The sequence below is a fragment of the Capsicum annuum genome, chromosome 4 (genome assembly GCF_002878395.1).
Source record: "Capsicum annuum cultivar UCD-10X-F1 chromosome 4, UCD10Xv1.1, whole genome shotgun sequence".
NCBI lineage: Eukaryota > Viridiplantae > Streptophyta > Magnoliopsida > Solanales > Solanaceae > Capsicum > Capsicum annuum.
The window spans coordinates 146,341,323-146,354,364 of NC_061114.1; the positions used below are offsets into that span (position 1 = coordinate 146,341,323).

The following is a 13,042-nucleotide window of genomic DNA, read 5'->3' on the forward strand; positions in this document are numbered from 1 at the left end:
ATTGTACAGTTTCCACCGTTACATAATCTCACATATCAATAATTGGAAGAATAAATCTACTAGGCAGTAGGATACGGGGTAACAACAAACCCAGTGAATTCCCACAAAATGGGGTCTGGGGAGGGTAAGATGTACGTAGTCCATATGCTACCTCTGAAGAAGTAGAGCAGTAGGATACGGGGTAAGGCTACTATGAAAAAAAAAAGTAGGATATAGGATAAAATAGGATTATTAAATAATAAGTAAAGGTAAAATGAGAAAAAATATACATAAGGTAACGACGCTATCCCACCACATCGGTGGTTATATAAAATGGGATTTTTCATGGTTATCTAACCATGGAATCAAATAATACCATGCAATATGTTTTAAGTAACAAGTAAACAAACATGTTATAGTGACCATACAATACAATACAATACAATACCATGGGTAACAGTTGTAAAAAAATGGATCTTAGGTCTACCTCGACCCCAAAAGCTATCTCATCATGGAGGATTGTCCAAGCCCATATAAGAAGACCAATTGCCCATCCCTTTCTGATATGGGATACTTAAGACTCCTCCACATACCCAAGCCTTGTTAACTAGCGCATGGATAGTATAATTTGGGGCCCAACATTGGTGGTCAAAGAATTGGGATGGGTCTGGCTCTGATACCATGTAAAGAATGGATCTTAGGCTCAACTCAACCCCAAAAGAGTTAGGCTCAAGATTCATTCTTTACATGGTATCAGAGTCGGGCTCATCTCAATTCTTTGTTCACCAATGTTGGGCCCCGATATTATATAATTCATGCTCCAGTTAATGAGGCATGGGCGTGCAGGGGAGTTTCAAGAGTCCCATATCAAAAAGGATGGATAGTTGGTCTTCTTTTATGGAGTTGGCAGTCCTCCCCTCATGATCTAGCTTTTTGGGATTTAGTTGGACCCAAGATCCATTCTTTACACGGGTCACAAAACTCACACAATTATATAGCAACAACAAACCATGAAGAGATTTGAGAGACATCAACACTCTCATGATAGGGTATGAAGTCACACAATTTTAAAAGTTTGATTACCATAATGAAAATGTCATCATGTCTCACAGGATCACTTGGAATAGGAGGGGATAATACATACCTTGAGGATGGGCCTTTGAGTTTGCTTTTTCGTCCATCACACATGGTTCACAAAGCTTTCCTTCCCGTGCATTATCTTAGACCAATAGACTTGGTCCACCTGCTTCTTCTTTGGAGCATCCTCTGTAGGTGACTCATTTGTTAAACTCATAAGGTTAGGTGTTTCACAAACTATCACCAAGCATCAATCAACCCATGAGAGTTTGTTCATCCTCCTCCCTCGAGTTCGACTCCTCATCACTTTTTCCAAGTTTGGAATCCTTAGGTAAGAACTCTGTTAGGTCTTCAAGCCTATACTTACGAGGAACTCTCTTTGGATCCCCCTTTTGGGGTATTGGCTCATGAACCTGCAAAAGAGAAGGGATGACACTAGGTTAAATGCTACTATCAGGGTTAGTAGGTAACAAGGGATTGGTATTGACAAGCCCCACAACTAAGTGTTCCTTGTCCACATCGTTCAAGCAACTCCTTGGCTCATCAACCTTACACAACTCCTTTCCTTGAGCGAAGTCTTCCTTCCCTTGAATTAGAGATAATCCATTTCCGTCTTCTCAATTTCTTCCCTCTTAAGTACTTCTCGGAACTCCCTCGTGATCTTGTAATCCCTACTCACTAGAAAGGGTGTCAAGGGAACAATAGTAAGCTTTCGTCCTCCAAATACAAATGAGTATTTATTAGACCTCCCTCGATATTGCCATCCCTCTTAACTTGCCAAGGCCTACCAAGAAACATATGACATGCTCGCATGGGCACAACATCACATCGCACTTTATCTCGATACCTGCCCATGCTAAAACTAATGAACTCTTGCTTGATCGCCTTTATTTGACCACTCTCATCAAGCCATTAGAGCTTGTAAGGCTTGGGGTGTCAGCGTATGGAGTTCCATTCGGTCAACCAATATGCAAAACATCACACGAGTGCTACTCATCCCATCACTGACCATGGAACCTACCTACTCCATTATGTTAAACCTTACATGAAATAGGTTTACACTTCGGTCAGGTTCCTCTTTAAAAAGGTCCCTCATTATTCGCCTTAAGGCGCATAAGTTCAAGTCCTCCAATTACTCACCATCTCTTTCTGAGATTGCTACATCATGCCTAACATTGGAAGTGTTTTGGGTTTGTCCACTTGTTAAAGCCTTGAGATTGTTTTGGTAGGCAGAATTTAAGGAGTTAAAACGTGGTATAAATGTTATCCCAAGCTTAATCCTAGTATATCTCACCCTATCTCATCCAACTTGGGATTACTTTATCCCAGCTCTAATGTGTATAAATTAGTCCAAGAAGACTATAATCCCCGGATAATTTAGACCACGTACCAAACGACCCCTAAGATCTTTACCCCAAGCCCAGCCCAAACTTTGGTATAGTAACAATCTCTTAATGTACCAAGTGAAACTTTTTTCCTCGCTTGAGCAATCCCATAAAAAATCCCTCTCAATATTTTCCATCTTCCCTACAACACTTTCCACACTTTCCATAGCATGTAACAAATAAATAAAATATATGTGGGAATGCTCAACTGAGTACTCTTAATAAACCACCGCCCCCCCCCCCCCCAGATAAATATCTTTTTTGTCAACTTGCAAGGCTCTTTTCTACCCTTTTATTACTAGATTTCAAGATGAAAGGTCCTTATTAGTGACTCCTAGAGGCAAACCTATGAGAAATATAAGAGAAGAATATTATTGATTATTGTATCTACATGATTACACTGAGACCCTATTTATAGACACTACATTCCTATTATTTTCCAAATAGGACACTACATTACATTCCTTTTTTAAGTAGGATTCTATATGTTATTCCTATTTTACTCATACTTCCATACACCCCATCAAGCTGGTGCATATAAGGCATATGTACCAAGCTTGTGAGGGACTTGGTGAAGCTATCCACAAGAAAACTGGTAAGGACTTCTTTGGACATCTGGGAGACCTTAGTTAAAACGGAACAAACTAAAAAAGTGGTTGAAAAAGTAGTAAACGTTGTCGGAAAGTTCATTTGTTGCTGGAAAATTGCCAAAAACTAGTACATATATGGGTCATCTCGAATCAAGAGATATGAGTAGATCTTAAACAAGAAAGTCACTGAAAACTTGCCGAAATATGCTCACACGCCGGATTATTAGATTTGATGGTTAAAAAGTGGTCAAAATCTGAGAAATATTAAATGGGTAAGGTTAAAATGATGGCACGGTCCTACTGAAAAGAGATTGTTGAACTTTCCAAACCAGGCTAAAGGAGACTGTTTTAGACCATGAAATTATATGAGTAGGGTCAGAATGATGGCACGACCCTATGCGAATCAGATTTTAGGAGTCACCGAAACAACGCACAAAACTACGCAAATCAAATCTGAGTCACCGGAAAGGCACATGGTGTTATGAGATATGAGAAAGTAGTCTAGAAAGATGCACGATACTACGCAAATTATATATGAGAACGTAATTCGGAGAGACGCACGGTGCTATGCAAATCAAATATGAGAAAGGAGTTACCAAAAAAATGCAGGATGCTACGCAAATCAGATATGAGAAAGTAGTCACCAGCAAGATACATGGTGACTGTATTATCACCCCAACTTTTGCTAAAATAATCATTAGCCAGACGGGCAAAATATATGGGAAATAGCCATCCGCCGGCAACGGAAGCTCTTTGATACCATATGAGAAATATAAGAGAAGATTACTATTGAATTGTTGTATCTACATGATTACACTAAGACCCTTTTTATAGACACGATATTCCTATCATTTTCTAAATAGGACATAACATTACAATCTTTTTCCAAGTAGGATCTATATACTATTCTTATTCCTACTCATATTCTAAAAACCAAGATTAGTAGAAAGAGCCCCAATCGTACAATCCAGCGCCTGTGCTACGACCTTAATATTCTCAACCTCACCAACTGGAATGATCGCACAATTTCTAAGATATAAATAGAAGCAAAGAAGCATTAATGGACAGTTGGTAAGGTAGTTCGATTAATATATTGGCTGACTCGATCACTAAGCTCCCACTATCTTGAATGAGCTAGGGAAGGTCAAACCACATTAGGAAAGAACTCATTATATTACCATCCGGCAAAAGCATCCCCTACAAATTTCACATGACAAATGTCTTAAGCTTCAATTATTCAAGCATGATTTTATTTAATATTCATTAACTTTCTTTTAAAAATAAAATATGTTCATAAGGAGTTCATAGTCTTGCATATAACACAAGAAGCACTTAGAAAGTGCAACATATACAAAAAGCAACATATACAGGATGCGAGCTCTCGCCGCATCCCTTCAAGTGAGTGTTGTACTGAGTTCATGTACCATTGTCTAACACTCATGATCAGTTTCCAAATGTCTAGTTTTAGATTGAGAAATCATCATATTATTGTTTGAAGGTGGACGGCAAGACAAGAAATTTTGCAAACTTAGGATAAGTAGAGTTACAGTTGTCGTTTATCGGGGCTTCCATTCGAGCTTATAACACTTATCCTAAAGACCTTCCAGCACCAAGCAAGTGTTAGGCTATATACATCGTGTTACCACCCTCGTGAAAAGTTAGGCCAAAGTATTATCAATTCAGACCTCCACCAGCACTAGGGCCATTCAAGTACATCAAAATTTCCGTAACATCACCCCACTCCACATAAAGTATGATTCCTAACACAATTTAAAAAGGTCTTGGCATATCATTATTGTTAGAAAAGGAATAGGATTGTATAGTGTCCTATGTGGGAAGGATTGTAATACAGTGTCTATAACCATAGCTAAGTGTAATAATAATAATAAAGAATACACAATTCAATAATAGTTTTCTCCATCATTTCTTGCATGAAATTAGAATCATAGATTATCATCAATCTCTGGCAAGATCAATGGCTAGATTCTACTCCAAATTTGTGTTTTCTCGGCATTCTACTCCAAACCTGTGTATTTATTTGGTTGTTTATGTTGACAATATTGTTATCACCAGCAATGATCAAGATGGGGTTCACTAATTTAAAGCAACATTTGCTTCAACATTTCCAAATTAAAGACCTCGGCAGACTAAAGTCTATTTAGGCATTGAGGTTGCTCAATTCAGATCATGTATTCTTATTTCACAACGAAAGTATAAACTAGACATTCTAGAGAACTAAATAAGAGGAGAAAGAACATTGGCAGTCCTATAGATTTGAATATTAAACTCCCTCTAAGACAAGGGAAGCCACTCGCTGATCCCGAAAAATTTAGGTAGCCGAGTGGTAACTGGTAAGTTGAATTATCTCACATTGGCTAGACCTAGCATTTCTTTTCTTGTGAGTGGGGTAAGGCAATCTATGGAGTCTCCTTATGATAGTCATTGGGGGATGTAATTGTCCGTATTTTGAATATAAAAAGTTAAACTATGTGCAAATCATTGAATATACAAATGTTTTGATTAAGTAGGATCACCTTCTGATAGATGTTCTACATCTAGATATTATGTTTTAGGAAGTAATTTGGTGTCATGAAAGAGTGCGAAAGCATGGTTGCTTGATCTAGTGCAAAAGTAGAACTTCGAACAATGATTCTAGCAACTTGTGAGCTAGTTTGAATCAAACAGTTGCTCACAGAACTAAAATTTTAGTGAAATTAGTCAGATGAAACTTGAAACTTGTGTGGGATAACCAAGCACCCCTTCATATATCATCAAATTTGGTTTTTCATGAGAAGACTAAGCACATTAAGACTACCTATCACTTTGTTGGAGGAAAGATACTCATAGGAAATATTTTTACAAAATTTGCGAAGTCGAGTGATCAACATGCAAAGATACACCATTCACCAAGTCCCTCACTGATCCTCGTATTTGTTACACCTATAACAAGATTGGTAAATATGACTTATATGGACCATTTTGTGGGTTAGGGGTGGGGACAGGGGTGGGTTTGTTAGAATAGGAATCAAAATAGAATTGTACATAGTGTACTTTCCTATGTAGAAAAAGATTGTAATATATAGTATCTACAAATAAGACACGGTGTAATAACATAGAATACACAATTCAATAATATTTTTCTTCTTTATTTCTCACTATTGTATTAAGATAGTAATACAACTAAACCTTAATCCCAAGCTATTTGGGGTTAGTTACATGAATCCTCACTCATTTGAAACCATTTCATTCCAATATTCAATAACTAGGTCCTTTAAAACTAGAATTTCTCTATGTATCTGACTTTCACCGACATAAATTCTACAAGACTAAGGACACTCCTACCAAACATTAGACCTAACGTAAAAGCTTAGAAGTTACGAACATGCCTAAGCCTTAATCCCGACTAGTTGGTATATTCTTATACATCTTTTTCTTCAATTATGGATTCAACGAAACTGTAGTAGCTTCTTCAATGGTTAAACTTAAATTGCAACATCATCACTCTTTGTTGAAATATTGGTTCCCAGTCCCCCTATATGGAGCAACCTTTATATATGTTTGACCAAACATAACCACGCAGCAACATGATTACCGCCAGACTAACTCCAAAGTCTGACACCTTAATTGGTCAAAATGATACCTGGGAAACAACAGAAGTGACATTAATTTATCTTATTTTTTTGCAAATTAATTTTGCACAACGTTTCTATTTTCATTGTTTTAGTGGAATTGGTGAAGTTAGTTACAAACCATGAAATTTCTAATGACTGATAGATAGGAAATAAAAACCCTACCATATAAACAGAAGCACGCAATAAAGAGGATGGGAGGCAATAGATACCTTGATGGCCAACACCTTATTGTGAAATAAAAAATATATGCAAAATAAAGGAACTTGCCTTAAATGTGTACGTTTGACGGTGTCGGTTGAAGGGTGATGGCTCCATAATTTTGGGGGGCCCAAATTTTCCTAATATGTGTATATATTAAGTTCAAATTTTTATCATTACGGTAAATGAAAGGGAGCCTTGGAGTAACTGATAAAGTTGTTGTCATGTGACCGGAGATCATGGGTTCAAGCTGTGGAAACAACCTCTGGCAGAAATGCAAGATAAGATTCCGTACGATACATCCTTGTGGTGGGGCACTTTCCCAGACCCTGCGCATAGCGGGAGCTTTAGTACACCAGCCTGCCCTTTTTTTAAAGGTTATCTAATGGATATCTATCTATAAGCCTCCTCAAAATGTGATATTTGAAATCATGAAAATAACTTAAGCTCATTTATATTAATTTGTTTTTAAGAACTATTTAGTGTTTTAAAGACAATTGTATAATTTTTCGTAGTAAAAAAGAAAATATGAAATTATTGAGCATAAGTTGTGAACAGAATAGTATTTTTTTTTCTGGAATCCCTTTGTTGATTTGTGAATATTTAAGATTTGATTTTGTAAGACCATAATTCATCTGATGAAATCAGATCTGATTTGCTATAGATAGTTTAGGTAATTAGATCAAAAGAAGATCATATCTTGATTGTCATATCAGCTAGAATCAAGCGATTTGATTCCGTGCGTGTTTGCTTTTCTGTAATATAAATTTGTAGCTCTCAAATGAATAAAATGTACACTTTTAATACCAATCTTACATGGCATCAGAGCAACTTAATTCTTGTGTTGTCGATGACTAAAACAACATTTATTGGGCTACGTCACCCAACGGCATTAACAAAAGCCGAGAGTTCTGTTAACAAAGTTTCGACAGAGATAACAATGAACCAAGGTGGCGATTCTTCTCATAAGAAAAGGAAGTCGAGGTGTGATTTTTGCAAAAAATACCAGCACACTCGTGAGACTTATTAGAAAATCCATGGGTCGCCCAACTGGAACAAAAAAATGGCAGAAAACCATGGCAGTCAGGCTTTTCATTATACCAGCAAAGAACCGGGGCTGAAATCTTCTTCAGAAATGCCACCATTCACCAAAGAACCGCTAGAGAAACTACACAAACTTCTCCAATCTCAACTCTAATCGGGTAAACCTAATCATTCTATTCCCACTTGTTCTTTTACCCAAACAGGTAATGTGCCATGTGTTTTATTAGTACAGATTCTACTAGTATAAGCTCTCAGGTCATAGATTCAGGGGCTAGTGATCACATGACATAGAACTCCCATTTTTTGTCGACTTACACTCCCTTAGCAGGAAATAAAAAGGCCAAAATTGTTAATGGTTCCTCCTCAGCAATTTGCTGGGAAAGGGACAATCAAACCAACCTCTTTTTTGACTCTTTTTGATGTCCTTAATGTTCCAAAATTGTCTCATAATCTTTTGTCAATCGGCAAGTTCACTCAGAACCTTAATTGTCGTGTTATCTTTGACGATATTTCATTTCATGTGTATTTCAGGACAAGGTCTCGGGGAGTATGATTGGCAATTCTAGAGAGTCTGAAGGTCTCTATTTTCTTGAAGGTTGCTATTCAGTAAATTTTAGTTCAGCTTGTTTGAACTCTGTTGTAGTTGATAATAAAGTCATGTTATGGCACTATAGACTTGGCCATTCTAGTTTTCACTATTTGGAACTCTGGTTACCATAGTTGTTTATGAATAAAACTACATCCTCTTTTCAATGTAAGTTCTGCGAAATGGCTGAACACAGACGTTCATCTTTTTCATCCTAAAGTTACCATGCCACAAAACCCTTTAAGTTAATCCATAGTGATGCTTGAGGGACCTTTTAAGGTAGAAACTGTAAATGGAAAAAGGTGGATTGTGAGTTTCATAGATGATCACACTAGACTAACTTAGGTGTGTGTACCTATTGAAAGACAAAGGGAAATAAAACATATATTTGAGGCATTTTATGTTATGGTTGAGACACAATTTCATAAGAAGATTCAAATATTTCGGAGTGATAGTTAGAGAGTTTTTTAATGATCTCCTAAGCAATTTTTTCAATTCTAAGGGAATAATGCACCAAAGTTCATGTCTTGATACATCCCAACAAAATAGAGTAGCAAAGAGAACAAATAGGTATCTTATGGAAGTAACTAAAGCCTTAATGTTCACAAGCGGAGTCCCTAAAGAAATTTCTTTAGGGAGAAGCTCTTTTGACATCCACCTATCTTATTAATAGGATGTCTTCCCGTGTTCTAGGTTTTAAAACCCCTTTCAGTATGTTCAAGACATACTTCCCTACTTCTAAAGTGAAGGCCACAAGACAATGCAATGGCTTCCTACCTACTAACCTTCTACCCTAATACGCGTCTCCATACCTTAATTGTACGTAAATAATATTTCTTGCCTTGTTTACCGATGCAACCAACATCATCAAGTGATCAACATCATTTTCATTTTCTTTGACCTTTCTCTTCGAGTAACATGTAATATCTCTTTAATGTATTATATTTCCTTGGCCTATTTCCAAATCATAGAAACAACTATATAAAATAAGAGATACCACGGTAATTGTCAACTAACTTCAGAAAAAAAATCAAGCATTGCATCTTGCATATTGAAGAAACAAAAAGTGATTTTAAGTTATCAATTTGTTGAATCAAGTTCCACTATTTTATCTTTCTATTATTTTTGAATCTAGAATTTATTATTTTGATGTTTTTACTTCATAGGTATATATTTTCTTTTTAGTTATTTATTAGAATTTAAATATGTCAACTAGAAAATACAAATTCAAATTAAGATTGAATACAACTTGTATCCACAAAATCTACTTCCCAAGAAACTTTAGAGAGAGAGAGAGAGAGAGATTGAAACATTAATACACTCCCAAGAAGAACCTTTGATAACTTTTCAACAAAAAAATCCAAAAATTAGAAAATATGGAGTATGTTTCAAGAGAGATTAAAAAGATTGGATATACTAGAAATTGGAAAAAGAATTATTTGAAGAGGTCCATCAAAGTAATTTTTTAATAACTTTGCATATAAGAAAATTAGAAAAATTGATTTCAAATGAAATTAAGGTTTTCTTCTCTTTTTCACCAAAAACCTTAATGCCTCTCATTGAGTTTTGCTTTAGACCACCATATCAATTAAGCCATCCTGCAGTTTAATGAAATGATTACCTTTGTTAACTTGTCTCCACCATTCATCAATTTGCTTTCCCTTTTGTAGCTGCTCGTTATTCAGATACTCTCTTGTTGCTGTATTGAGTGTCCAAATGCGCAAGTTCTGACAACTGCTAATGAAATCAAGTAGGATACTTTGAGGATTATTGGGATCAGAGCTTTTCTCCTCTTTATGGAATGAAAGAATTTTTCTGGTTGTCTCCACCTAACAACAAATTGTAAAAAACACAAAAAATGTACCACAATCGGCTAAAGCATAAAAAACATAACTTAATTACAACTTATATCTACATGAAAAGCAGAAAAAGAAAATAAAAAATAAACATGCTTCAAGAAGAATGAGCTACCAAAGCTTTAAACATGATAAAAAGAAAACTGCAATGACGTATTTCTGGTTCAGCACCTGGATGGAGAATCTTCTAAAATATGGGAAACGTCTAACCCCACCAATCCCCATTCCAAGGAGCCAACAGTTGCTCTTTCCCACTTGCTCCTTCGTGACCGGAACCACCCAATAATGGAGGCCCCTTTTCCCTCCACCATCTTTTCACAGTAATTCTTGAAATTCAGAGAGATAAATATGAAAGCAATGCAATTAAACTAGCACCTAAAACATCAAGGCCATTACCAAAACGATTGTATTAAAGTTCAATCAGTTCATAAGATGCAAAAAAGTAATCAGCTTATATCCAAGAAGGAAAACCTTTCTTGAGTCTGTATTTAAAGCATTCATCACTAGTTCAACCCGAATAATTTGTGCAAGTAACCACGTAACATGGTTCGTCGTAAGTATTTGATGATCACCCTCTTGAAGACGCAATACTAACTTGTCCACGAACTCCACAAAATCAATGCATCCACTTTTCATGAGAAAAAAGAATATATCTGAGAATATAAGCCACTCCTGCCAACAATTGATTTCTGCAAGAAAGAAAGGAGAGTACATTAAAGCTATCAAATTAAGTCAACCACAAAGATGAAGCGAAACATACTAGGAAACAGAGTAAATCATTAATATCAACAATATACTAAAGGTAGAATATGTGAGAGTGAACATATTATGTGACCCAATAATGCACGTGACCTTTCTCAAAGAAGCATGCATCCAGGTGCACAGTTCTCACCCACAGCAAGCACCCCGTATCACATTTCATTGTCAAGCTAGATAAGTTAAGGCTTTATAGCACAACAATTCAGAAAGACACTCGTGTGTCTTCTACTTTCCTTTCACAGCATCAGCATTTTCATATGTATGTCATGCCCTTGGGATGGAATATTATGAATCAACTGAAAAAACATTATTTTTTTTACTTTCTATCAGATTAACATAATTTTTACTTTCACATGACAATGAAAATTGAATTCTCATAGCCAGGATATGAAAGGGAAGCACTATGCTGGAGATACTGCACCCGACTAGTAATATTGATAATTAACATTATAAGAAAGAGAAGAGGAAAACTTTGAAATGTACAAATTGGCAACTCGTAAAACAATCTCAAGCAGAGTTCGAAGTCTGAGAATATTGCCTGAATTAGTCAACTTCAATAATTCAACGATTCTTTCAATAACTGCCTCGCAAACCATTTCCGATGTAAAAACTGCACCCAGAGTTGGAGCCTGGGCATGAAGCCTGTGACAGGGAGCCACGAGAAGCACACGTCTCCACCAGTCTGGGGATGGAGTGTTCCGAAGTGCATGCTTTAGACAACGCAAAGCTCGCTCCCAATCCAGACTTCCTTTTTGAATGGATGCTGCAAGATCCTATTTCCAAATAAATGCAAGTACAATTAAAGAGCAAAAAGATTTCAACTATAAACAGAGGTATTGTAGATTAGCTTTTGGACGAGTGTAAGAATGTCCTCAAGATATAACAACTGGTCCATGTAAGATAAATAAAGCTCTGGACCGTATACTGTCTATCACGTATACATACATACATTAGCACAAGAAAATAGAGAAGATTGACATAGGCAGCATATGCTACAGCCTTTTTTAAATAAGAATATCGTAGCTATAGCTTATATTTATTTTATGCAGATTAAACCTGCCTTTGAGCCCAAGTTACATACTTCATCTATTTGGTCAAACACCTCTTCTGCAGCACATCTGACTGAGAAAAGCCACTCAGCATCCATAAATGTGCCTCAAAAATGAACAATAAGGTTCTGCTTGGTAAATAACAAGTCGTAACTGGATTTCTGGATATCACCTAGAACCCCCATCCTAAAGATAATGAAGAATACATGTAACTTGAATGGATAACAACTACTGTAGTATACAGTCCACTTGGCAGAGCCTATACTATCTCCTTTTACCTTAAGTCACAAATTATACGACTCCAAGAGGGCACCCAATGAGGTGGTTGAGTGGTTAATACAATGGAATAAAAACTATGGCAGCTCATGTTTCGAGTCCCTATAGAGAACAAAACACTCAGTTATTTATCCCAATATGCCCAAGTTTGCAGGAGAAGTTGTCAGGTACATGTGCTTCTACAAAGCAGCAGGTTCATGATGGACTAGTCGAAATGCGTGCAACCTGATCTAGACACCACTGGCAGCCGGGGCACAGCTGTTTACAAGAGCTTAGAGTATCTATACTCGAGCATTTCACTGAGCCTTGATAGGATAGTTGAGGAATCACTCTTATCTTTTTTTGGGCACAATAGCAAAGACTAGTCCATCTCAATCTACAAAAAGCAATGCCTTGGCATGCAACCCAAAAAGATATAAGAATGATCACTGGAAAAGAACTCTTTCGAACCTGATACTAGCCAAAAATATTCTAACCAATAAGGCAATTCTCTTATATGGCAATATTAGATAGGTGAGACGAGCGAGAAAACTAATAAAGTAGTAAGTTGTTAATAAACATAATAATAATAATAATAATAATAATTGGGAGAATTAATGGAGAAAAAAAAT

At 36.4% G+C, this 13,042-nt stretch overlaps 1 protein-coding gene across 2 annotated transcripts in view; it reads right to left on the reverse strand.

Moving 5' to 3' along the window:
* Window positions 1-13,042, reverse strand: part of LOC107867949 (mediator of RNA polymerase II transcription subunit 23) — a 121,088-nt gene that overhangs the window by 92,394 nt on the left and 15,652 nt on the right. For both annotated transcript variants that reach the window (XR_007055157.1, XM_016714456.2), the window contains exons 5-7: window positions 11,645-11,879; window positions 10,819-11,036; window positions 10,113-10,320 (exon numbers count right to left, since the gene is read on the reverse strand). Coding sequence is in view for 1 of the 2 variants with exons in the window: in XM_016714456.2 (XP_016569942.2) it covers window positions 10,113-10,320; window positions 10,819-11,036; window positions 11,645-11,879 (661 nt within the window). In the remaining variant the exon portion in view is untranslated. The remainder of the gene's footprint in view (window positions 1-10,112; window positions 10,321-10,818; window positions 11,037-11,644; window positions 11,880-13,042) is intronic.